At 48.2% G+C, this 26,545-nt stretch overlaps 1 protein-coding gene across 1 annotated transcript in view; it reads right to left on the minus strand.

The window, feature by feature from the left end:
- The window catches only part of LOC132591066 (B-cell receptor CD22-like), a gene marked incomplete at its 3' end in the record, with an annotated part of 39,562 nt that extends 13,523 nt beyond the window's left edge, over positions 1-26,039 (minus strand). Inside the window, exons 1-8 of the mRNA XM_060263952.1 lie at positions 25,787-26,039; positions 22,139-22,411; positions 21,780-21,884; positions 20,878-20,969; positions 18,893-18,934; positions 16,380-16,423; positions 3,300-3,445; positions 394-501 (exon numbers count right to left, since the gene is read on the minus strand). Of these exons, the coding sequence (XP_060119935.1) occupies positions 394-501; positions 3,300-3,445; positions 16,380-16,423; positions 18,893-18,934; positions 20,878-20,969; positions 21,780-21,884; positions 22,139-22,411; positions 25,787-26,039 (1,063 nt within the window). The remainder of the gene's footprint in view (positions 1-393; positions 502-3,299; positions 3,446-16,379; positions 16,424-18,892; positions 18,935-20,877; positions 20,970-21,779; positions 21,885-22,138; positions 22,412-25,786) is intronic.
- Between the last annotated feature and the right edge of the window lie 506 nt (positions 26,040-26,545).

The following is a 26,545-nucleotide window of genomic DNA, read 5'->3' on the forward strand; positions in this document are numbered from 1 at the left end:
CAGCTGCCCTTTCAAGGACAGCTCTGCGAGAGTTATGGCCGGCCCAAGGCCATTCCAGCAGGTGCAGGTGGAGGAGTGGGGAATCAAACCCGGTTCTCCAGATAGGAGTTTGCACACTTAACCACCACACTGAGAGAGATAAATCCAAGTGGGCAGCCGTGCTAGCCTGAAGCAGTTGAACAAAGCAGGAGTCAAGTTGCACCTTTAAGACCAACAAAGTTTTATTCAGAACGTAAGCTTTCGTGCGCTAAAAGCACACTTCAGATGAAGGGATCAGGTACTGAAGAAGTGTGCTTCTAGCGCACAAAAGCTTACGTTCTGAATAAAACTTTGTTGGACTTAAAGGTGCGACTTGACTCCTGAGAGAGATAAGACAGAGGGAACAAACCATACCTGTCCTCTGATGGCTGTCCTGTCCTTCTGATGGCTGTGGTGGTTCTGCCGTAACAGGGATCTCCTCCTGAGCCTGAGTCAGCAGGAAGGCAGAACTCAGGATGGCGGCTGAAGGGAGAGGGGTGGGGAGAGAAAGAATCCTTCACTAAGTAGTGAAAACAGAGACACCCGGAACTCAGGTATAACCTAGGGTTGCCAGTCTCCAGGTGGGACCTGGGGATCCCCCAGAATTGCAGTTCGTCTCCAGACTACAGAGATTCAGTTCCCCCGGAGAAGTCGGAAGGGGGACTCGATGGGGTTACACCTCGTTGAAGTCCCTGTCCTCCTCAGACTCTGCCCTCCAGGAATCTCCAGACCTGGATCTGGCAACCCTATCTGCAAAGCAGAAGCTGCATTGATTCTTTTCAGACAGTTTAGGGCCTCAAAGAAAAAAAAAAACAAGATCATTAAACGTTCGATGAAACAATCTTTATGACTGTCAGTCAAAGCTTGAACTCTTAGGTTTGCTTTTATGTTTGCACGTGCTTGCCCTTGTGTAGAAGAAGAAGAATATAGAAGGCATTGGATTTATACCCCGCCCAGGGCTGGCTCGCCTACTAGTAAAACTAGGTGGTTGCCTAGAGTGCCAGCAGGGTGGGTGCACCGAATTCGGCCTTCTCCCCTCCCCCCTAGGCAAATGCCTACTTCCCCCCTGCCCCGCCCGCACCTCCTCCCTCCCCCACTCCAGATCAATTTAAATGTCCGGAAGGGCGATAGAGCGCCGCTCCCAGCTGTATAAAAGCACCCCCCCCCCCCTCGCTGTTCACTCACTTAGCGCTTGGGCAGACCAGCAGTAGCTTGAACGAACCACGTTCTGAAAGGGTGCCACGGCTGCTCCCGCCTCCCCACTTCCTTCCCATCCAGGAAATGGGAAGGAAGTAGCAGCCATGGTGCCCTTTTCGGAAACGGTTCGTTCGAGCTGCTGCTAGCCTGGCTGCGGGCTGAGTGAGCCCGCACAAGGGTTTTACCTTCCGATCAGCAGGGGGCGCCTTTACACAGCCTGGAGTGGCGCTCAGTCGCCCTTCCGCCTGCCCTTCTGCTAACCCTGAAGCAGTGGGGAGGGCCTCCAAACCAGGGTATCCCCTGCCCCCAACTGCAGATTCCCAGCTTTTACTAGTATCGACTTACACATACTGTGAGACACAGTGTTGGACTGGATGGGCCACTGGCCTGATCCAACAAGGCTTCTCTTCTGTTCTTATGTGACACAGAGTGTTGGACTGGATGGGCTACTGGCCTGATCCAACATGGCTTCTCTTATGTTCTTATGTGACACAGAGTGTTGGACTGGATGGACCATTGGCCTGATCCAACATGGCTTCTCTTATGTTCTTATGTGACACAGAGTGTTGGACTGGATGGGCCATTGGCCTGATCCAACATGGCTTCTCTTATGTTCTTATGTGACACAGAGTGTTGGACTGGATGGACCATTGGCCTGATCCAACATGGCTTCTCTTATGTTCTTATGTGACACAGAGTGTTGGACTGGATGGGCCATTGGCCTGATCCAACAAGGCTTCTCTTCTGTTCTTATGTGACACAGAGTGTTGGACTGGATGGGCCATTGGCCTGATCCAACAAGGCTTCTCTTCTGTTCTTATGTGACACAGAGTGTTGGACTGGATGGGCCATTGGCCTGATCCAACAAGGCTTCTCTTCTGTTCTTATGTGACACAGAGTGTTGGACTGGATGGGCCATTGGCCTGATCCAACAAGGCTTCTCTTATATTCTTATGTGACTCAGAGTGTTGGACTGGATGGGCCATTGGCCTGATCCAACAAGGCTTCTCTTATATTCTTATGTGACTCAGAGTGTTGGACTGGATGGGCCACTGGCCTGATCCAACAAGGCTTCTCTTCTGTTCTTATGTGACACAGAGTGTTGGACTGGATGGGCCATTGGCCTGATCCAACAGGGCTTCTCTTATGTTCTTATGTGACACAGAGTGTTGGACTGGATGGGCCACTGGCCTGATCCAACAAGGCTTCTCTTCTGTTCTTATGTGACACAGAGTGTTGGACTGGATGGGCCATTGGCCTGATCCAACAGGGCTTCTCTTATGTTCTTATGTGACACAGAGTGTTGGACTGGATGGGCCATTGGCTTGATCCAACAAGGCTTCTCTTCTGTTCTTATGTGACACAGAGTGTTGGACTGGATGGGCCATTGGCTTGATCCAACAAGGCTTCTCTTATATTCTTATGTGACTCAGAGTGTTGGACTGGATGGGCCATTGGCTTGATCCAACAAGGCTTCTCTTATATTCTTATGTGACTCAGAGTGTTGGACTGGATGGGCCATTGGCCTGATCCAACAAGGCTTCTCTTCTGTTCTTATGTGACACAGAGTGTTGGACTGGATGGGCCATTGGCTTGATCCAACATGGCTTCTCTTCTGTTCTTCTGTGACTCAGAGTGTTGGACTGGATGGGCCACTGGCCTGATCCAACAGGGCTTCTCTTATATTCTTATGTGACTCAGAGTGTTGGACTGGATGGGCCACTGGCCTGATCCAACATGGCTTCTCTTATATTCTTATGTGACACAGAGTGTTGGAACTGGAAGAAGAAGAAGAAGAAGAAGAAGAAGAAGAAGAAGAAGAAGAAGAAGAAGAAGAAGAAGAAGAAGAAGAAGAAGATATTGGATTTATATCCCGCCCTCCACTCCGAAGAGTCTCAGAGCGGCTCACAATCTCTTTTACCTTCCTCCCCCACAACAGACACCCTGTGAGGTGGGTGGGGCTGGAGAGGGCTCTCACAGCAGCTGCCCATTCAAGGACAACCTCTGCCAGAGCTATGGCTGACCCAAGGCCATGCTAGCAGGTGCTGTAATTCTACTTTGGCATTTTCTGCTTTAACTTTCACCAGTAATTGCTTTAACCTTCACCAGTAATTGCTTCCCTGTTTTCTGCCCATGTGGTGCCATCTGCATCTGGTAAACGTTCCTTCCACTAATTTTCACTCCACCTTCATCTAAATCTAATCCGATATGTTTAGACTTGACTCTGAACCTTTGGAAATGTGGAAGTTTCACAAGTCTATGCAAATGTTTCCCAGTCACAGAATCAAAGAATTGGAAGGGACCTCCAGGGTCATCTAGTCCAACCCCCTGCACAATACAGGAAACTCACAAACACCTCCCCCTAAATTCACACGATCTTCATTGCTGTCAGATGGCCATCTAGCCTCTGTTGAAAAACCTCCAAGGAAGGAGAGCCCACCACCTCCCGAGGAAGCCTGTTCCACTAAGGAACCGCTCTAATGGGCAGGAAGTTCTTCCTAATGTTGAGCCAGAAACTCTTTTGATTTAATTTCAACCCATTGGTTCTGGTCCAACCTTCTGGGGCCACAGAAAACAATTCCACACCACCCTCTATATCAGGGGTGTTGAACAAGCAGTTTGGGGGCCAAATCAGGCCCCCGAGCAACTGGCTGTCATCTGCTTCCTTCTCCCTCTCTCTTGCTTCCTTCTGCATCACAGCTTGCTTTGCCAGGCTTGCTCAACACCACAGGAGCTACAGAGCAAAACCTCTATTTTCTCCACTGGCTAAGGCTCCTCCCTTGGAGAGGAAGGGGGGGGAGGAATAGCTTGCTTTGCCAGGCTCTCTCAATTGTTACTGAGCCAGCCTCTCTTCCTTCTATTGGCTGAGGCTCCTTCCCCCCACACACACCAGTCCCCTAGGGAAGGAAGGAAAGAGCCACAGCTTTATCCAGTTCCCTGGATCCCAGGGGAGAAATTCAAAGAAAGCATCTTTAAAACCAATGAGTGGTAATGTTTTAAGCATGTTCTAAGTTTTAAAAATATATATATTTGGGTTTGTCTGTGTTCTTTATAAAATTTATCTCTCTGCTACCTAATCTTAAATAAGTACACACATGGCCCGGTCTGGCATGGCCCAGCCCAACAAGGTCTCGTTCATGTCGGATCCGGCCCTCATAACAAATGAGTTTGACACCCCTGCTCTGTAAGACAGCCCTTCAAGTCCTTGAAAATGGTGATCCTATGACCTCCCAGCTGCCTCCTCTCCAGGCTAAACATGCCCAGCTCCTTCAACCTTTCTTCACAGGACTTGGTCTCCAGACCCCTCACCATCTTCGTCGCCTTCCCAGTCTTTACTGCGCCATTGGTCAGCGGTGCTGGAAACCAATGCGCGACCTTTTCTATAACTTAAAAATACTTTGATAATATCAATAGTAACCTATTGCAGAGGAGGAAACCCCAAAAGAGGTTCACACGGTCAGGATTTTTAAAGGGAGATTGGGGCATGCAGCGCTCACCCAAGGGCTATCCCAGCAATTCACTCATGCTCAATTTCTGCCCCTCTAGGTCAGCGGTCCCCAACCTTTTTGGCACCAGGGACCGGTTTTGTGGAAAACAATTTGATTTGATTCCCCACTCCTCCACTTGCAGCTGCTGGAATGGCCTTGGGTCAGCCATAGCTCTGGCAGAGGTTGTCCTTGAAAGGGCAGACTCTTATCTGGGAGAACCGGGTTTGATTCCACACCCCTCCACTTGCAGCTGCTGGAATGGCCGTGGGTCAGCCATAGCTCTCGCAGAGGTTGTACTTGAAAAGGCTGCTTCTGAGGAGAGCTCTCTCAGCCCCACCCACCTCATGGGGTGTCTGTTGCGGGAGAGGCAGGTAAAGGAGATTGTGAGCCACTCTGAGACTCTGAAATCTGAAGCGGAGGGCAGGATATAAATCCAATGCCGTCATCTTATTATTATTACATTGTAATATATAATGAAATAATTATACAACTCACAGCCCAGTTGCTAACAGGACATGTACTGGTACCGGCCCACAGCCCGGGGGTTGGGGACCTCTGCTCTACGTCTCTGGTCATTGCGGGACCCTTTCCCGCTGAACGGCCCTGCTTCCTTACCTGCTAAAAGCACCACTTGGCAAGAACTCTTCCATCTAAGGGTGTCGCATGTCCGGCCCATCGTGTCAGGGGCTGCTCCGTCGAAGATGTCAGTCGGAAACCAAGATTCTTTCGTCCGCCTTCCGTGCCACACAAACTCCGTGTGCGACTTGGAAACAATGTGTAGGAAGTCTGCACCGTCAATGCTGCCACCTCCTCTGAAGATTCAGTTTCCAGTGGGGGTTCAACTACATTTCCTCCAAGCCTAAGAGTTCCCCCGTTTGCCCTTAGATTAAGTCATTCCAACACAGGTGGGCTCTGGGGGAGGGGGAATGGCACAGGACAAATGAAGCGAAAAAGGATCGATGCAGGTGGGTCGCCGTCTTGGTCTGAAGCAGCGGAACAAAGTTTGAGCCCAGCGGCCCCTCGAAGACTGATAAAGTGTTATTCTTGGTATAAGAAAAGCTCTTCTGGATTACAGCCACTCCCCCTGTCATATGAAATGACAGCAAAGGTGTGTGCACAGTTGTAGCAATAGATCTCCGAAGGCCAACTGGATTGTAGTGATCTTATTGCTTGAGAGATTATATGTAAGGGGAATTCAAGATAGCTGAGGTTTCCTTGTCCAAACTTTAGGATAGGGCAGCCAAACTGTGGCATGGGAGCCACATGTGGCTCTTTCACACATGCTGTGTGGCTCTTGAAGACCCCACCACCTTGTTGGCTGGCTTGGAGAAGGCATTTCTCTCTTCAAATCACTGCTCCAAGCCAAGCCAGCTGGCAGCTTGGAGAATGCATTTAAAGTTAAAGTTGCTTTCTTTTCATCTCTCCCTCCCCATCTATTTTCCTTCCTTCCTTCCTTGTCTTGCTCAACTCAAACATCTGATGTTCACGTCTTGAGGCTCTCAAACATCTGATGTTCACGTCTTGAGGCTCTCAAACACCTGACGTTTATTCTGTGTGGCTCTTATGTTAAACAGGTTTGACCATCCCTGCTTTAGGAAGACAATATCCAATTTAACGAGAACCCTTCAAAGCATAGCAGTGCTTAACAATCTTTAACAAATCATTGCTTAACAGAACCAGGGCTTTTTTCGCAGCAGGAGCTCCTTTGCATATTAGGCCACACCCCTTTTATGTAGCCAATCCTCCAAGAGCTTACAGGGCTCTTCTTAGAGGGCCTATTGTTAGCTCTCGGAGGATTGGCTACATCAGGCGTGTGTGGCCTAATATGCAAAGGAGCTCCTGTTACAAAAAGAACCCCGAACAAAACCAAACTAAATGTAACAGGACCACTTCCATGCTTAACAACGTTTAACCAATACTTAACAAAACCAGCTCTGTTCCCCAGAGGAGTTAGCTGTGTCAGTCTGTTACTGCAAAATAATTAAAGAGTCCAGTGGCACCTTTAAGACGAGCAAATTCTATTGTAGCAGAAGCTTTTGAGAAACACAGCTCTCTGGAGCTGTGTTTCTTAAAAACTTCTGCTACAATAAAATTTGTTCGTCTTAAAGGCGCTACTGGACTCTTTACTATTTTGCCACTCTTATTATACAGTTCCCACACAGCTAATAAGGTTTATACAGGCCTCAGATTCAGCAGGAGCTCACAGGAGCACAGCTCCTGAACCTTTCTGAGGGTTCCCTCTCTTCCCACCTACCTTGTCCATTGAATAGGAGGTGCAGCTGCATAGTAATCCCTGGATGAGGAGAGCGGGCAGCCAGCCAACCACCAAGAACTTTGCCACACCCCAGCAGCCCTCATTAAGCCTGGAGAAGCTCACACCACCCTTTTCCACTTCTTATTTGATTTTGGGCGGCAGGTGGCCTGCTGGCCTTTTGACTGGGGGGGAGGGCAGCCCAGGAAAGCCCCAGGTGAGCGAGGCCTGCTTGGGCTGGCTGGATCTCTAGCCAGTCCAAGCAGGCCTTTCTCACCCAGGGCTCTCCTTCCTTGCATTGAGTTGCTTTTTGGCTGGGCAATATGCTGAGTTATGCTAATGAGGTCCGCCACCTATTTCTTTACAAAACGGTCCCTGGGTTTATAACATACAGTAGCCGCTAACTTTGTATTGTTAAGCCTTGAAGGGTTTTTGTCACATTCGGTGGTGTCTTCCTAAAGATTGGATAATGTTAACTTGAAGAAATATACGAAGAAATTTTTAAAGAAAACTCCAATGGTTAATTGTAGTTGCATTAGTGCTAACATTTAAGCCATTTCCCACACAGTGGGTTCTGAGTATGATTAGCCTTTACACCATGTTTCCCATTTGTTATCTTTGGATTCTCGGTCCAGCACAGGTGGCCAAACTTGCTTAACGTAAGAGTCACATAGAATAAACACCAGATGTGTGAGAGCCACAAGACATGAATGGCAGATGTTTGAGAGCCACAAGAAGGATGGAAGGAAGGAAGGAATAGATGGGGAGAGAGAGGTAAAAAGTAAGCAATTTTAAATGCATTCTCCAAGCCACCAATAGATGCCTTCTCCAAGCTGTCCAACATGGGGGCTTTGAGAGCCATACAATATGTGCGGAAGAGCTACATGTGGTTCCCGAGCCACAGTTTGGTCACCCCTGGTCCAGCAGATGCCCAGTTTCCACACATATCAACCTCTACTGTAAATCTGACCCCTGTCCATTCATTCCATCTCAGTGTTCTGGGTTGATCTAGGAAAATAGTCATCTCGCCACTGCTTCCCAATGTTGTTCCCAATGTTGATATGGCCTAGGACCTGCCTACCTGAGGGACCGTCTCTCCCCACATGTTCCCCAGAGAGTACTGAGATCGGGAACTCAAAATCTGCTCGTTGTCCCCGGGCCAAAGGAAGTCCGCCTGAAATCTACCAGAGAAAGGGCTTTCTCTGTAACGGCCCCTTTCTGGTGTAACCTGCTGCCGGAAGAGGTGAGGGCCCTGCGGGACCTTGCCCAGTTCCACAGGGCCTGTAAGACAGCCCTCTTCCGGCTGGCTTAGAACTAACCGGCACTGGAAACTGAGTGTAGTTTAAATAGACTGCTGTTATGTTTTTTAATGTTTTAACTGTGTAAAATGTTTAAATTTAATATTTTTATGTTAGTTTTATATGCTGTGAGCTGCCCTGAGCCACTTCGGTGGGAAGGGCAGGATATAAATAGAAAATAAATAAATAAGCAAATAAAACTCCTGAATCATGGAGAGCTGTACAGAGGGCAATCTATGCACACTTCAGCATTATACCCTTGACCAGTGTTCCCTCTAAGCCGAGTTAGTGTGAGCTTGCTCACAGGTTTTTAGCCTCCGGCTCACACATTTTTGTCTTAGCGCAGGAAAAATGGCCCCCCAGAGCAACCTAATTTATGCAGTAAAAAGGTAAAGGTAGTCCCCTGTGCAAGCGCCAGTCGTTTCCGACTCAGGGGTGACGTCGCATCATGACGTTTTCATGGCAGACTTTTTTTAACAGGGTGGTTTGCCCTTGCCTTCCCCAGTCATCTACACTCCCCCCCACACACAGCAAGCTGGGTCCTCATTTGACCGACCTCGGAAGGATGGAAGGCTGAGTCAACCTTGAGCCAGCTGAGTCAACCCAGTACCTCACAACAATAATGCCAGTAGCTCACAAAGTAGAATTTCTGCACAAAAGACTCCACAGTTTAGAGGGAGTATTGCCTTTGACACAATCTCTATACTGCACTCCTTCACCCCATCGTATGTTTGCTCCTCAATGCAAACTCAAGTGCTATTCTAAATTCTTTCGGATAAAATTTATTTGTTCAAAATCACATGCTGTCCTTTTGGGGGGGTAGTTTACAATGCAAATGCCATAAAAAGGCAATATAATAATTTTAAAAAGAGCATAAAACAATCTAAGAAATAAGAACAGCAGCCTTAAACTGCAGCAATTAGAAGAACTTCCTCAGCTTTTAGAAACAGCCAGTATAGAGCCGGGGAGGAGGGCAGAATGGAAGCAAAAGAAATCAAAACCAAAGAGATTTAATTGTAGGACTGACTTTTGGTCCCGAGATTCAGGTTTCACTTTTAGGGCCATCAACCCCTCCAAACCGTCAAGAGACTTAAAAAAAAATTCTCTGCAGACCACAAGCAGCATACGCGTGGTCTGTATTCTACAAAGAATGGCTTTTTCTGATACACAAGAATGAGTCATAAGAACATAAGAGAAGCCATGTTGGATCAGGCCATTGGCCCTCCAGTCCAACACTCTGAGTCACATAAGAACATAGGAGAAGCCATGTTGGATCAGGCCAATGGCCCATCCGGTCCAACACTCTGAGTCACCTAAGAACATAAGAGAAGCCATGTTGGATCAGGCCATTGGCCCTCCAGTCCAACACTCTGAGTCACATAAGAACATAGGAGAAGCCATGTTGGATCAGGCCATTGGCCCTCCAGTCCAACACTCTGAGTCACATAAGAACATAAGAGAAGCCATGTTGGATCAGGCCATTGGCCCTCCAGTCCAACACTCTGAGTCACATAAGAACATAGGAGAAGCCATGTTGGATCAGGCCAATGGCCCATCCGGTCCAACACTCTGAGTCACCTAAGAACATAAGAGAAGCCATGTTGGATCAGGCCATTGGCCCTCCAGTCCAGCACTCTGAGTCACATAAGAACATAAGAGAAGCCATGTTGGATCAGGCCATTGGCCCTCCAGTCCAGCACTCTGAGTCACATAAGCGAAGCCATGTTGGATCAGGCCAATGGCCCATCCGGTCCAACACTCTGTGTCACATAAGAACATAAGAGAAGCCATGTTGGATCAGGCCATTGGCCCTCCAGTCCAGCACTCTGTGTCACATAAGAACATAAGAGAAGCCATGTTGGATCAGGCCATTGGCCCTCCAGTCCAGCACTCTGAGACACATAAGCGAAGCCATGTTGGATCAGGCTAATGGCCCATCCAGTCCAGCACTCTGAGTCACATAAGAACATAAGAGAAGCCATGTTGGATCAGGCCAATGGCCCATCCGGTCCAACACTCTGAGTCACATAAGAACATAAGAGAAGCCATGTTGGATCAGGCCATTGGCCCTCCAGTCCAGCACTCTGTGTCACATAAGAACATAAGAGAAGCCATGTTGGATCAGGCCATTGGCCTTCCAGTCCAACACTCTGTGTCACACAGTGGCCAAAAAAACCCAGGTGCCATCAGGAGGTCCATCAGTGGGACCAGGACACTAGAAGCCCTCCTAACCCGCCCCCCAGGACCCAGAATACAGAGCATCACTGCCCCAGGCAGAGAGTTCCATCTGTACCTTGTGGCTAATAGCCACTCATGGACCTCTGCTCTACAGAAGAACATAAGAGAAGCCATGTTGGATCAGGCCAATGGCCCATAGAGTCCAACACTCTGTGTCACACAGAGGCCCAAAAAAACAGGCACCATCAGGAGGTCCATCAGTGGGGCCAGGACACTAGAAGCCCTCCCACTGTGGCCCCCCAAGCACCAAGAATACAGAGCATTACTGTCCCAGACAGAGTTCCATCTATACATTGTGGCTAATAGCCACTGATGGACCTCTGCTCCATGTGTTTATCCAACCCCCTCTTCCAGCCATCTAGGCTTGTAGCTGCCACCACCTCCTGTGGCAGTGAATTCCATGTGTCAATCACCACTTTGGGTGAAGAAGTACTTCATGAGTCATTCAGAAAATGGTCCTTTACTTAAGTGAAGGTGTGGTTCGGAAGAAGGGAAGGGAGAAGAGACCATTTCAATGCCAAGTCACCTGCCAAAAAAGGTTTTCGGTGAAAGGTTGTGATGTTGTCAAAGCTACAGATGCTTTTATTTTACTGTGACTCAGGAGTAGAACACACCTGATTCACCACAGGTAAGGGATATTTACTTATTCAAGCATTTATACCCCGATTTCTCCAACAATTGAGGCTCAAAGCTACATACGAACTGTGTAACTGTGTGAAATTGTCAATGTTTGTACACATTTCAAAACGATGTTAAAAATAGCCCTGAGGGGAAATGATCTCTGTAGTTGGGAGATCCACTGTGATTCATTTCCAAGAGATCCTCAGCTTAGCCTCAGAAGGCGAGAAGGAAGCTAGACAGGGGAGAGGCTATGGACGCTTTCAAGAAAGGGAAAAGAAAGGGGGGGGGAGAGAAAATGAGACGCTTCCCCCAAGTGCTTGCAGGTTCCCACTTGTTGTGAGATAATTCTTTGAGGGAAAAAGTTATTACAACGATGAGCCAGTGTAACGAGGGAGTCTTTTAAAACAGACAAATCAACCCACGACTGCTTTTTTAGCCTTTGATAATCCCAGAGGTTTGGCAATGCAGGTCCTATTTATATATCACAGTGAATGGGGGTACGTCCTAATTGTATGTGAGTTAGGGGTGCCAGGTCCAATTCAAGAAATATCTGGGGACTTTGGGGGTGGAGCCAGGAGCAAGGGTGTGACAAGCATAATTGAACTCCAAAGGGAGTGCTGGTCATCACATTTAAAGGGACTGCATGCCTTTTAAATGGCTTCCCTCCATTGGAAATAATGAAGGATAGGGGCACCTTCTTTGGGAACTCACAGAATTGGATCCCCCGGTTCAATCTTTTTGAAACCTGGAGAGTGTTTTGAGGAGAGGCACCGAATGCTATACTACAAATTTGGTGCCTCTTCCTCAAAAAACAGCGCCCCCCCCCAGATCCCCACTGATCAATTTTCCATTATCCCCTATGGCGATCGGTCTCCACAGGGAACAATGGAGTGCCCAGCAGACATTTTCTCCCCCTCCCCACTTTCTGATGACCCTGAAGTGGGGGGAGAGCCTTCAAACCAGGGGACCCCCTGCACCCACCTGGGAATTCCAACAACCTAAACCCAAAGGTGACTGTGAGCAAAGTTACTAAAAATCATACACTATTTATTACAATCAGGACAAGCAAACTATAAACACGCCCAGTGCTAGGGGTTCTGGCGCCCCAGGCTGAACCATTCAGGTTATACCATTCAGCTGGCTCACTGTGTTGGTCTGAAGCATACAGCAGCTTAATTCTGGTGTGTGCACACTTGTATCTAAAGAAGTGGGCGTGCACTCAGAAGCTGATACCCAGAAGTAAACTTTGTTGGTCTTAAAGGTACCACTGGACTCGGACTTTGTTCTTCGGGTTCTATCATGCCACCTTCCCTCTTTAAGCACATCCATGTACTATACTGACTTTATACCAATTGTGATGGCTGCCCCCTTCCAAGAATCCTGGGAGTCGTAGTTTGGTAAACTAGTGCCTGTTTGATACAGACTTATCACCCCTCCCAACAGAACTACATTTCCTAGGGTTCCCTGGGAATGGTGGTTAAACCCACTCTGTGAATGGTGGTTAAACCATTAAAGGATTCTTTCATTCCCTCCTCCCCATGAAAATAGCCACAGAAGCTTGCAGGGAGTATCCGGTTATTGTGCATTTCTGCCCAAACGCAAGCCAATGGGGAATGCTGTCCAAAGGTGCCTAAAAGGAAGAGAGCTCTTGGTTACCAGTTCATGCTGGGAAGGAGAGAGTTAAAGAGCCCTTTGCCCTGCTTCATGTTTACCCACCAGATGAGCTCATCCCAGACGCACACAACACAACACAGCTGAATGTCCTCGGCATACTTCTAGAGACAGACTCCAACTTGGCTACTTCTCCTTGCGGCCACATGTTGACCAAACCTTCCCCTTTCTTTGCCAACCAATCTCTTCCTCAAAGCATAGAGACTACCCTATCTCTCCCACCCTCCCCAGCAGTCAGGCACATTTGGGGATTTCTGGTCTATACAAACCACTGCTGCAGCTGGGTCTAGTCTAGAAGATGGCGTTTATTTGGGCCAAACCCCTCCCCCAACACACCAGGTTCATATTAACCCAGGAGGAGGAGGAGGAGGAGGAGGAGGAGGAGGAGGAGGAGGAGGAGAAGAAGAAGAAGAAGAAGAAGAAGAAGAAGAAGAAGAAGAAGAAGAAGAAGAAGAAGAAGAAGAAGAAGAAGAAGAAGAAGAAGAAGAAGAAGAAGAAGAAGAAGAAGAAGGATAGATGATACTGGATTTTCACTCTGCCCTTCACTCTGAATCTCAGAGTGTCAGAGCGGCTTGCAATCTTATTTATCTTCTTCCCCACAACAGACACCCTGTGGGGTGGGTGGGGCTGAGAGAGCTCTCCCAGAAGCTGCCCTTTCAAGGACAACTCCTGTGATAGCTATGGCTGACCCAAGGCCATTCCAGCAGCTGCAAGTGGAGGGGTGGGGAATCAAACCCGGTTCTCCCAGATAAGAGTCTGCACATTTAACCACTACACCAAACTGGCTCTCACAGCAGCTGTCCTTTCAAGGACAACTTCTACAAGAGCTATGGCTGACCCAAGGCCATTCCAGCAGCTGCAAGTGGAGGAGTGGGGAATCAAACCCGGTTCTCCCAGATAAGAGTCTGCACAGTTAACCACTACACCAAACTGGCTCTCACAGCAGCTGTCCTTTCAAGGACAACTTCTACAAGAGCTATGGCTGACCCAAGGCCATTCCAGAAGCTGCAAGTGGAGAAGTGGGGAATCAAACCCGGTTCTCCCAGATAAGAGTCTGCACAGTTAACCACTACACCAAACTGGCTTTCACAGCAGCTGTCCTTTCAAGGACAACTTCTACAAGAGCTATGGCTGACCCAAGGCCATTCCAGTAGGTGCAAGAGGAGGAGTGGGGGAATCAAACCCGGTTCTCCCAGATAAGAGTCTGCACAGTTAACCACTACATCAAACTGGCTCTCACAGCAGCTGTCCTTTCAAGGACAACTTCTACAAGAGCTATGGCTGACCCAAGGCCGTTCCAGTAGGTGCAAGTGGAGGAGTGGGGGAATCAAACCCAGTTCTTCCAGATAAGAGTCTGCACAGTTAACCACTACACCAAACTGGCTCTCACAGCAGCTGTCCTTTCAAGGACAACTTCTACAAGAGCTATGGCTGACCCAAGGCCATTCCAGTAGGTGCAAGTGGAGGAGTGGGGGAATCAAACCCGGTTCTCCCAGGTAAGAGTCTGCACAGTTAACCACTGCATCAAACTGGCTCTCACAGCAGCTGTCCTTTCAAGGACAACTTCTACAAGAGCTATGGCTGACCCAAGGCCATTCCAGCAGCTGCAAGTGGAGGAGTGGGGAATCAAACCCGGTTCTCCCAGATAAGAGTCTACACATTTAACCACTACACCAAACTTGGGAGGACAGGTTCAGAATGAAGGGCTGGGTATAAATCAACATCATCATCATCATCACCATCATCATCATCATCATCATCATCATTTGTGCATTTTGATTGTAGGGGAGGACTGTCTAAAAGAAAATATTTCCATTCCAGATTTTACACCAACAGAATTTATTACGCTGAAGCATACTTTCTCATCTGGGGAAGAAAAAAAAAAGGCTGGCTGAATACCCCAAAATAGCCTCATGTTATCATCTCCAGGTGAATAAATTCATGGGGGTGGAGTCTGGGGAGGGCCCTTAGCAGCATATGATGCCATAGAGTCCACCTTCCAGAGCCACTGTTTCCTCCAGGAGAAGTGATCTTTGTCATTTGGAGAGCCGTTGTAATGCTGGGAGATCTCCAGGCCAAACCTGGAGGCTGGCAGCCATATAACAGCCATGGTCTATACGCATATACTGGATGCCATTTCAAACTGCGCCAGGCCAGCCCTTTTAAAGCAGAAGGCATTGAACGGAGAAGCATCCAGTTGGGATATTGCAGGGTGGGGAAAGCGGCCGCCTCTTGCCCCTGTACGGCTCAGAGGAAGTCACCTGCAAAAGAGTTATTTTATTTTATTACGCTGAGCAGCTTACATCGTTCTCCTCTACTCTGTTTTATCCTCATAACCAGGCCTCATTTTGGGCAGGAGCTCACAGGAGCGGAGCTCTGGAACCTCTAAATTTCATTGTGCTCTTTCTTTCTCCCCCCCCACCCTCCGTTGCTCAAACCCCCAGTGAGAATTTTGCTTTAAGATTTGACAAACTTCCTAATATTTTTCCCCACAAAAAATGGGAAAATAGCCTAAATATATCAAGCAGACAAAGGGACATCTTCGTCGTGCCACTGGGGCCACATAGGAGAAAGTCATTTTAAAAGTATGATGGGAGTGAGGTTTTATGATGACAATTATAATTCCAGAAGCATTGTAAGGTAATAAATCTGAGGAGTGGGAGGGGCGGTGCTGGGAATCAGGACTTGACCTGCATTAGAGTCAGGCCAAGAATAGACAGACATAACCTTTATTGGCATAACAGAAAAGAAATATAAGGTCCAAAGGAACTTCAAAATGGGGCATACAAACCACAGTTATTTGCAAGCCCAACCAACATGGGAATTCAAGGTTATAAGCGAAACTTAACTAAGAAAAGTGGAGCGAGGTATTCCTCCATTTTCAATTTCTCATTCACTGCTAGGGCCAGAAAATCTGCAACCTGCTCAGTAATTGAGGGACACTTGTCAGCCAACAAAAACTCTACCCTTTTGCTTGTCACCAAGTTGGGGGTTAAGAGGAGAGGTTTGATTAGACGGCATTGGGTGATGGATGGGTAAGTAACGGGAAGTCTAATAGAATGTGCTTCTGCTGGGGATCAAACCCAGGTCATGAGCAGAGCTTAGGACTGCAGTACTGCAGCTTTAACACTCTGCACCACAGGGCTATTCTGGTATCAAGAGGTGTGGCCTAATATGCAAGCAAGCTTCTGCTGGGGTTTTTCTACAAAAATGCCCTATGCAAAACAATGGTGATGTCAGGGGGTATGGCCTAATATGAAAATGAGTTCCTGCTGGCCTTTTTCTACAAAAAAGGCCCTGCCCTTATATCTACCAGAGACCATGGATGATGGAAATATGTCGAGTCTGGCCAACATAAAAGCTCGCAGTGCCAGAATGTATTTTTAGCACTTCTGTGGAAACGGAGGGCTCCTCTGAGCATGCACAGAGTGCCTGCTCCTTCTGGGTAACAGAAACGACCTCCCCTCTATCTGGGACTGAAGGGCAGGATGTTTGGGGCAGCAGGGACACCTTTAAGACATGGGCAAGATCCAACACCTCTCTTGTCCAGAAATTAGATCTGGAGAAGGGGAGGAGGCAGTGATTGGCTTCATTTACCTTTCCAGCTCTTGATATAAAGCCTCATCTCCACACTGGAGTTCCTGAGGAGAAAATGAAAGACTATTCAGCTTGGAATCTGGAATCCATTGGAACCCCTTTTAGAGCCTGGCTGTTGAAAATCATGCTGAAATTGTGCAGTAATTGAGGCAGGTCTTGACACGTGAGCCGGCCATTTTTTTGGATACTTTTCCTGTCAGAATTTGGTCATCCTGAGAGACACTGGTGCTCTGCTGGGTTGGTCAGGCTGACAGCTAGTGTTGTTGGAGGGCTATTCTAAGGAGGGGGTGGGAATTGGTGGAGCATGACCTCCCAAGCCCTCTTCCCCACCCTAATACCCACCTTCTCCTCCGTAGCCTTCACTTCACATAGGCCCTAGAAATCAGGAGGCCTCCTGGGTGACATAAATTTGGTCTGCTTGCTGATCCCTGTCACATTTTGACCAAGGTTTAAAACCTCAAAATCTGAAGAGTTCCATCTTTTAGCTCCCAAATTCCATATCTAACCTCAGGTAAATTCTGAAATTTCTGAATGGTAGAAGACAGGAGGGCCTGGCGTGACTTGGTCCATGGTGTCGCAAAGAGTTGGACTTGACTGTGAGACTGAACAACAACAACAAATTCTGAAAAGGGGAAATAATCACCCTCCAGTCTGCCTGGCTCACGCTTTCCTGCCCTTCATGACGTCCAGGCTCTGCCACTGAGCCCATATCCTGTCACTTGACAGAATTTACACCACACTTTCTCTATTCCTGAGGGTAATGAGCCATCAAATCCTGAGTAAAAGTCACTCATCAGATCTGAGTCATCTGCCCTCACTGCACTAATCCTGTATCACACAACACTAGGAGAAAACATGGCCTTACACAACGGCTGTGAGAAACTTCACCACCGCAACCCCTCTAGCCTCAGAAATCTTTCCATGCCTGGAGATCCTCTAAGCCAGAGTCCCCAAAGCGGCACTTGTGAGCACCATGGTATCCACTGATACCTTTCCCGGAGCTTGTCAAGTATTTTTTTAAGGTGGGCATGGCCAGGTGGGGCTTTTCTCCATCAAGGCCTCTGATTGGTTGTACAGTTTTTTTTTTTTAAATGTTGCTTTGGCAGCAGCTGCCGCCATAGCACAAGGGTCTTCATGGGGTGACTGAAGGTAAGCTGTGACAGCCATTTTGTGGCTGGCTTGGCCTGCTGTGGCAGCCATTTTGTGGCTGGCTCTGCCTGCTGTGATGGCCATTTTGTGGCTGCACCCACCACACTGTGTCTGAGTTCCAAAGATGCCCGCAGGCTTTAAAAAGGTTGATGACCCCTGCTGTAAGCTTACCAGTCTCTGTTATGGCATAAAGGGGAAACCACATCCCAAGTCCAGCTAAATAATTCAGAATAATTTCTTGCATGGTACGGGCTCAGCCGCAAATGACCAAGTTGCTCCTGCCCTTTGTGTCCTAAATTAGGAGCTTCATAAGAGAAACATTTGGTTGCCTGCCTTGGGAAACAAGAGGCTACAGCTTACAAAGAGGGCAAATGGCTGTAGAGATACTTTAGCAATGGAAAGAGCTGCCAACTCACAAGTAACTTATGGTGACGTCTTAGGGCATGGTCAAACTCATTTGGTATAAGGGCCAGATCTGATATAAATGAATTCTAGTTGGGCCGGGCCATGTCATGTTGGGCCGTGTCATGTTGGGCCAGGCAATGTGTATACCTATTTAAAATTAGGTAGCAGAGATATAAACTTTATAAAGGACACAGACAAACACAGTTAATTTTTTTTTAAAAAAACAAAACCTTAAAACATGCTTAAAACGTTAGCAGTTGTTGGTATCAAAGGTGCTTTCTTTGTATCTCTCCCATGGGATCCAGGGAACTGGGCAAAGGAAGCTCTGGCTCTTTCCTTCCTTCCTTCCTTCCCTCCCCAGGGAACCAGGAGGGGAAAAGAGGAGAGGCTAGGCTCAGTAGCTCTGTTGTGTGACTGAGAGAGACTGGAAAAACAAGCTCCGCAGTCCCCTCTTCCTCTCCAAGGGAGGAGCCTCAGCCAATGGAGAAAACAGAGGTTTTGCTCTGTAGCTCCTATGTGATTGAGCAAACCTTGCAAAGCCAGCTGTTATGCAGAAGGAAGCAAGAGAGAGGGAGAGAAGGAAGCAGGTGACAGCCAGTTGCTCGAGGGCCTGCTAGGAGCCCTCTGGGGACCTGATTCAGCCCCCGGGCCACATGTTTGAAACCCCTGTCTTAGGGTTTTCAAGGCAAGAGAGGAACGCAGGTGATTTGCCATTACCTGTTTCTGCGTGGTGACCCTGGACTTCCTTGGTGGTCTCCCATCCAAACACTCACCAGGGCTGACCCAGCTTAGCTTCCGAGATCTACCAAGACTGGGCTAGCTTGGGCCATCCAGATGAAGCACAATTCAACATTTTGGCCAAAACCAAAGCAGGACTGTGTTTTTTCCCACCTTTGGCTTGGCCTTTCCCTCCCTTGCCATGCCCAGTTCGCTGGTGGGGAGGGAGAATAGGTATTTACCTGATACATGGAGTTTGGATCAGGGGAGTTTTCCAGCTTTGGCTGGAGACAAAGAGAAAAAGAAATGTTAATTGCTCAGTGGGTCTCTTGCACAATTAGAGACACCCCCACTGTGAATTGCACTCAGAAAAAAAAAACCAGTCTGTGATCTGTGTACATTAGATTCTCTCCTACAGAACTGTCTCACAGACATTATGTAATTCTAGGAGCTCTCCAGGGTACTGAATAGCTACCCACTGAACACTGGGAGTCTACCAGGCCTTGTTTTGGGCAGGAGGAGTGGAGTTCCGGACCCTCTAAAACTTTATTGTGCTCTTTCTTTCTTAACCCGCCTCCCCCACCCAAAACCCCCCAAACCCTTGCTTCAGGGCTCCATTGTTGAAACCCCCTGGGAGAATTTTGCTGAACTCTTAAGATTTGACAAACTTTCTAATATTTCCTCCCACAAAAAAGGGAAGATAACTAAAACATACAAAGCAGAGAAATGGAAATCTTCCTCATGCCACTGTGGCCACATAGGAGAAAGTCATTTAAAAAGTATGATGAGAGTAAGGTTTCACTACGACCATTATAATTCAAGAAGCATTTAAGGTAGATGCTGAGCTGATACAATTTAGTTCACCTTCCGGTGATGTCAAGGGTGTGTGGCATACGCAAATGAGTTGTGCTAATGAGCTCTGGCATATCTTTTTCTACGAAATGGCTCCTGGAGTCTCTTAACTTTTAAGGGCCAATCTACTCCCCACCCCACTGCCCTGCTGTGGGTTTTTTGACCCTAAGAAGGATGGGGGTGGATTTGAGATTTAACTCTTTTCCTGAACACTCTGTGTGAATTCATACTGGGGGAAATAGTATACGTAACCACATGTAATGCAATGAAAATGTGTGTGTGTGTGTGTGTGTATATATATATATATATATATATATATATATATATATATATATATATATATATATATATATATATATATATATATATATTTCCCCACATAACACTGCACCCCAGCTCAACAAAAGAAAAAAAATGCTGTTTGCTACCTTCATGCTTGAGAGGAGACTAATGGAGCATCTCAGTTAACTTCCAACAATTAGAAAGGATTCTCTTATGCATTTACCTCCTATTTTGACATATTTATTACTTCACTGTTGCTCCCCTTAATTAAACCCAAACAACTGTTGACCCCAAATACCTGTTATTCCTGTTTTGCCTTGGCGTATCTTAAAATATCTTCAGCATGTTACATGCTAATTTGCTCTTCAGCCTCTGTCTACAAGTCTGAAAAGTTATCTTCCATTTCTATGTATCTGAGGAAGTGTGCATGCACACGAAAGCTCATACCTTGAATAAAACTTTGTTGATCTTAAAGGTGCCACTGAACTCTAACTCTGTTCTCTAAAAATAATGTAACACCTTATATCAGGACAGAGAAAAAACTTCTGACATCTGCAGAATGCTGCATCAAGCCGGATGTTCAGTGCCGCCCTGAGCCATTCGTGGGAAGGGCGGGATATAAATTCTAAATAAATAAATAAAACCAAACACAGAAAAGCAGGTGGGGAGCTGGAGACGGAGAGGCTAAAGGTTGCTAACAATTTCCTGCCATAGGCCAAATTCAAATTTGGGACTGCCTTGTCTCTGTCTCTTGGCCACTGTTATTTCCCTAGATAAAAGTGGAATCGTAGAATAAGAAGAAGAAGTAGAAGAAGAAGAAGAAACCGTAGATTTATACTCCGCCCTTCTCTCTGAATCTGAGTCTCAGAGTGGCTTATAATTTCCTTTATCTTCTTCACCCACAACAGACACCCTGTGAGGTGGGTGGGACTGAGAGAGCTCTGACAGAAGCTGCCCTTTCAAGGCTAACCCAAGGCCATTCCGGCAGCTGCAAGTGGAGGAGTGGGGAATCAAACCAGTTCTCCCAGATAAGAGTCCACACACTTAACCACTACACCAAACTAGAAGCAGCAGCCGTCTCTCTAATACTCACCCCATGCTTTGCTGGTATGTCAGGGGGCTTCTTGTCACACTGGGACACAATTGGCGGGACCTGTGGAGGCTTCTGACTCTGAACACGGACACCTGGGGAAAAGGGAACCATGCTTAAAATGAGGCCAGCCGACCTGCTGTTGGGTTCAGTTTCAAAGTGTAGATTTAACAAACACAGAGAGAGATAAACTGAGCACATCTCTCCAGTCACAAGGTGTCCCTGAAGAACCTGGTGGTTGATAGGTCCAAGAGGAAATAGAATATGAGGCTCTAACTTGGTGCCTGGGCACCAGCCGATACCTTTCCTAGTGCCCACCAAATGTTTTTAGAAAGTGGGTGAAGTTGGGTGGGACTTCTGCCCAGCTAGGCCTCTGATTGACCACTGGAGATTTGATTGGCTGGGCAGTCATTTTAAAACAATTCCTCTGGCAGCAACTGCTTCTGCAATATCTTCACTGTGACTGAAGTAAGCTGTGGCAACCATTTTGTGGTTGGCCTCACCTCCTCTGGCAGCTCTTTTGTGGCAGCCATTTTGTGGCTGGCTTGGCCTCCTGCGATAGCCCATTTTGTGGCAGCCATTTTGTGGCTGTGCCCCCCACCATACCATGTCAGAATTCCAGAGGTGTCAGCTGGCCCAAAAAGGTTGGCGAACCTCTAGCTTAGAGGTTTTCTGTACTGTACCTCTAGTTTAGAGGTTTTCTGTACTGTTGTTTCACTGGCTTAGGACCTGCGGCCTTGCAGTAACAACAGGATTATGAATGAGCAGCCTAGCTTGAAGGAAAGCTGCGAATTATCCATTGAAAGCAGAAGATCAAGTCTTCCCTGTTCTGAGTTATTGCTTCTGATTCTGAGAGAATCAGAACCAAGGAGCCTGGATTGTTCCCATTCTGGGATGTTACTCACAGAAACAGTACACGGGGATCACGATTAAAACCACTCCCGCCAGTATTCCAATAACGGTGCCTGAAATGATTCTTGGAATTAATGTCGGCTGAACAGAAGGGGATTCTGGGAAAGAAACACAGAGAAATTCAGCAATGATGAATGACAACCATTTATTGACCTCCCCCCAGCTCTATCCAGTCCTGTCTCTCAAGAGATGTAGGTGATATCTAAAGACAGCATCATTTTTCACCTCCATAACACCCTTACAAGGTAGACTGAATGGACAGAGATTGATTGGATCTCTCAAAAGTCTTAGAGAAGATTCCCCCATCCCCTTTATTTCTGGACCAGAAAGAGTAGACGCTCTAGAAATTCACCTTGGCTTGCTACAATCACCACTGATACCGTAACCAAGGCCCGGCCTGTGAGGTTGGTTAGAGCATTGTACGCCCAACATTCGTAAGTCCCCTCATGTGTCCAGGCTGTGGAATTAATGGTCATGATTCTCCCAAGACCCACAAGGGTGTTATTGAAAAACCAGCTGTATTCGGCGGCAGGGACAGAATCGGCACTGCAGTTTAGATTCAAAGGGGAACCCAAGAGCTGGGTTATGTTTCCAGAGGGGCTTATTTCAACGGCGTCCGGTCCATCTGCAAAGAACAAAAACAAAACAGGAAGATCAATCGTAAAGGAGCCACCCTAAGACTTGGTTCTGGGCTGAATAATCTCTCTGGATGGCCACCAGTTATAAGGTTGCCAACCTCCAGGTGGGGCCTGGAGATCTCCCACTATTACACCTGATCTCCAGGAGACAGAAATCATTTCCCCTGGAGAGAAATGGCTACATTGGAAGGTGGGCTCTATTGACAGTATACCCCATTGAAGTCCCTCCCCTCCTTCCCCAAACCCTCCCCTCCTCAAGCTCCACCCTCAAAATCTCATAAGAACATAAGAACATAAGAGAAGCCATGTTAGATCAGGCCAATGGCCCATCCAGTCCAACATTCTGTGTCACACAGCGGCCAAATATATATATATATATATATATATATATATACACACACACACACACTGTGGCTAATAGCCACTGATGGACCTCTGCTCCATATTTTTATCTAACCCCTTCTTGAAGGTGGCTATGCTTGTGGACGCCACCACCTCCTGTGGCAGTGAATCTCCTGGAGCTGGCAATCCTAGTTCTTAATATTTTATTGCATGCTGGGATCTTTCACCTGCAAGAGAAAGGTTGGGTAGTAATGGTTTGATAACCAGTCAAGGAATTACATAACAACTGTGTTCTTAGGTGGCTGAGTTGTTTCTGTAGCACAGGGGTGGGGAACCTTTTTTTCTGCCAAGGGCAATTTGGATATTTATAACATCATTCGCGGGCCATACAAAATTATCAGCTTAAAAAACAGTGCTCTGCCACGGGAGAATGATTCAGGCCGGCAAAATGAATGCAAATAGTCTGTATTTGAAGTCATGTGGGGAGAGCCTAATTTGGCACACACACACACATGACCCACTGCCCTAGGCAAATGCTAAGGTCCAGGGCTTTTTTTGGTAGAAAAAGCCCAGCAGGAACTCATTAGCATATTAGACCACATCCCCTAATATTAGCATATTAGGTCATTCACTCATTAGCATATTAGGCCACACCATCTGGGATAATCAAGCACAAACTGAACTGGTGGTAGCTGGGTAATAAAGGAAAATAAAGAAAGGGGGGAGGGAGAAGAATTGTAAGGGAGAAGAACAAGAAGAAGAATTGCAGATTTATACCCTACCCTTCTCTCTGAATCAGAGACTCAGAGTGGCTTACAATCTCCTTTATCTTCTCCCCCCACAACAGACATCCTGTGAGGTGGGTGGGGCTGAGAGGGCTCTCACAGCAGCTGCTCTTTCAAGGACAATCTCTGCCAGAGCTATGGCTGACCCAAGGCCATTCCAGCAGGCGCAAGTGGAGGAGTGGGAAAGAAAGTAGAATAAAGGGAAATAAAGAAGTGTGGGGAAGAAAAGGAAATAAAGGAATCCCTGCCAGCCAGTCGGCCCCTGGAGAGACCACTGCACAGTGTGTCTGTGCCTCACAATTCTTACTGGCCAGCTGGGGCCCAAGGAGGCTGTCATGTGGCTCAGCTCTGGCCTGCCCTGCCCTGTTTCTAAAAACTTGCAGCTGCGGCGGCCTGTCCGCCCCACGCCCTCGCCCGGCCCCACCCAAGGACGCCGGCTGCTCCACAGCCGGGGGGCACACCAAGCAGGCTCTCCTGGGACGAGCTGCGCGCCCGAAGGACTCTTACCTGCACCATCTCCTCTGTGGGCAGGCGCTCTCCTCCCCCGGCTTCGGTCAGCGGCGGCAGCGGCGGCTTGAGTTCCCCGGGTGCCAGTGAAGAGCGCGGCCTCTCGGGCCCCCAGAACTGGCTTGAGCTGGGGTCCTCAGAGAAGAGGCGGCAGCAGCGCAGCGGCATTGCTGCTCCGAGATGGGGCGGCTCGCCACGCTGCTTGGCGCTGTTTCCCCCCTCTCCCCCGCTTCCGTTTTTTTGGAGAGCGGGGGAAGAGGCTGGAAAACCTGGGGTCCCCCGCTAGGGCGGGAGGGTTGGGACCCCTACAGTCCAGCAATCCCCGAGGACCAGACCAAGTGGTCTCGAGACAGATCTTGGGACAGACTTTCCCCACCCCTGGTGTAGCAGAAGACCTTGGTGGTGGCAAGTGATATGGGATGAGCACTGGCTCAGAGCTAGCCAGCAGCAAGGAAAAGGAAGGCCATATGCCAGTTTGAGTTGGCATGCTTTCCCCTTGCCGTGCCCTGGCTGTGTGACTTTCTTGGCTAGCCCCTGGGCAGTTTAACAGCCCAGTCACCCTGTGATCGCTCAGTTCCCTCCTTGAACACTCCCCATTCCTTTTTGTTTGTTGTGCAACATAGGTGTGGTTTTGGGAGGGCTTTCTTTTGTAGCAGTAACTCCTTTGCATATTAGGCCATGCATCCCTGATGCAGCCAATCCTCCTGGAGCTTACAGTAGGCCCTGAAAGAAGAGCCCTGTAAATTCTTGGAGGATTGGCTACATCAGGGGTGTGCGGCCTAATATGCAAAGTACTTCCTGCTACACAAACCTCCCGGGCCTGGACATCTTTAACTGGAGATGTCGGAGATTGAATCTGTCACTGAGCCATGGCCCTTTCCTTACAAACAGACCCAGGATGTTGCCTGAATCAGACCCTCAGTCTGCCCGGGTCAGTATTGTCTATTCAGACTGCAGGCAGAGGTCTTTCAACATCGTCTACAACCTGGCCCTTTTAACTAGCGATCTCATCAGATCTCAAAAGCTAAGCAGGACAGACTCGGGCAAGTAGTTGGAGGGGAGACCTCTTTGGAATACCAGCAGTCGAGAGGGCAGGGGCAGGCTATATTCAGCCACTTCCCTGAATATCTTTCAGGCTCCCAGTAGGGGTCAATCCCAGAGGGCACCATGACTTCCAGGTGCAGACACACACCCAAGCAAATGTTTAAGGTTGAGGAGTCTGGGGAACCTTTGGCTTCATGGGTCAGAGTTACTCAGAGGTTATTTTGTAGAAAAACAGGTGGCGGAGCTCATTAGCATAACTCATTCGCATATGCCACCCCTGCCAAAAGCAACCCAATGCAAGAAAGGAGAGCCCCAGGTGAGCGAGGCCTGCTTGGGCTGGCTAGAGATCCAGCCAGCCCAAGCAGGCCTCACTCTCCTGGGGCTCTCCTATGCCACCACCCCCCAGTCAAAAGGCCAGCAAGCCACCCGCTGCCCAAAATCACATAAGTGGAGAAAGGGTGGTGCAGGCTTCTCCAGGGGTTAACGAGGGCTGCTGGGGGCGTGGCAAAGCCCCTGGTGGCTGGCTGGCTGCCCGCTCTCCTAATCCAGGGATTGTTATGCAGCTGCACCTGCTATGCAATGGACAAGGTAGGTAGGCGGGGAGGAAGAGGGGGAACCCTCAGAAAAGTTCAGGAGCTGTGCTCCTGTGAGCTCCTGCTGAATCTGAGGCCTTCAGTTACTTACAGGCTACAGAGATGATCACAGGGTCACTGCTGCTGCAGTTGGCCAGGTTTCTGACTTCACACTGGTAGGCCCCTGAATCGGCTAAGGTGACCCCTGTACGAACAAGAGTCTGGTTGCCATCAGACGAATGCAGTTGATGGTTCTGTTGAAGATACTGGTTCTCCTTCAGCCACTGGATGCTGGTGAAATCACCCTGGGGCAGGCAGGTGAGATTCAGAGACTTGTTCGGAAGTACAAGAGTATGCGAGGCCATTACTCTTGGTTTTGGCAGATTTTCTATGGGTCAAGAAAAAAAAATCACTCGCCAAGCCAAAAGAATTCAGACCTAATCAACAAACAAACAATGGACAATAGGGGTCTCTAACGCGGTGTTTGTGGGCACTGGGACACACGCGGATACCTTTTCTGGGTTTTCAGAAAGTGGGTGGGGCTTCTGCCGAGCAAGACTTCTGACTGGCCACTGGAGATTTGATTGGCTGTTAAAAGGACCAGGCAGGAGGTGATGGGAAAGACTTCCACCTGAGACCCTGGAGAGCCATGAAGTGGGGCTCTGTAGCTCAGTGGTAGAGCCTCTGCTTGGCATGCAGAAGGTCCCAGGTTCAATCCCTGGCATCTCCAGTTAAAAGGACCAGGCAGGAGGTGATATGAAAGACCTCTACCTGAGATCCTGGAGAGCCATGAAGTTGGGGCTGTGGTCCAGTGGAAGAGCCTCTGCTTGGCAGGCAGAAGGTCCCAGGTTCAATCCCTGGCATCTCCAGT

The sequence above is a fragment of the Heteronotia binoei genome, unplaced genomic scaffold (assembly GCF_032191835.1).
Source record: "Heteronotia binoei isolate CCM8104 ecotype False Entrance Well unplaced genomic scaffold, APGP_CSIRO_Hbin_v1 ptg001434l, whole genome shotgun sequence".
NCBI classification, from domain to species: Eukaryota; Metazoa; Chordata; class Lepidosauria; order Squamata; family Gekkonidae; genus Heteronotia; species Heteronotia binoei.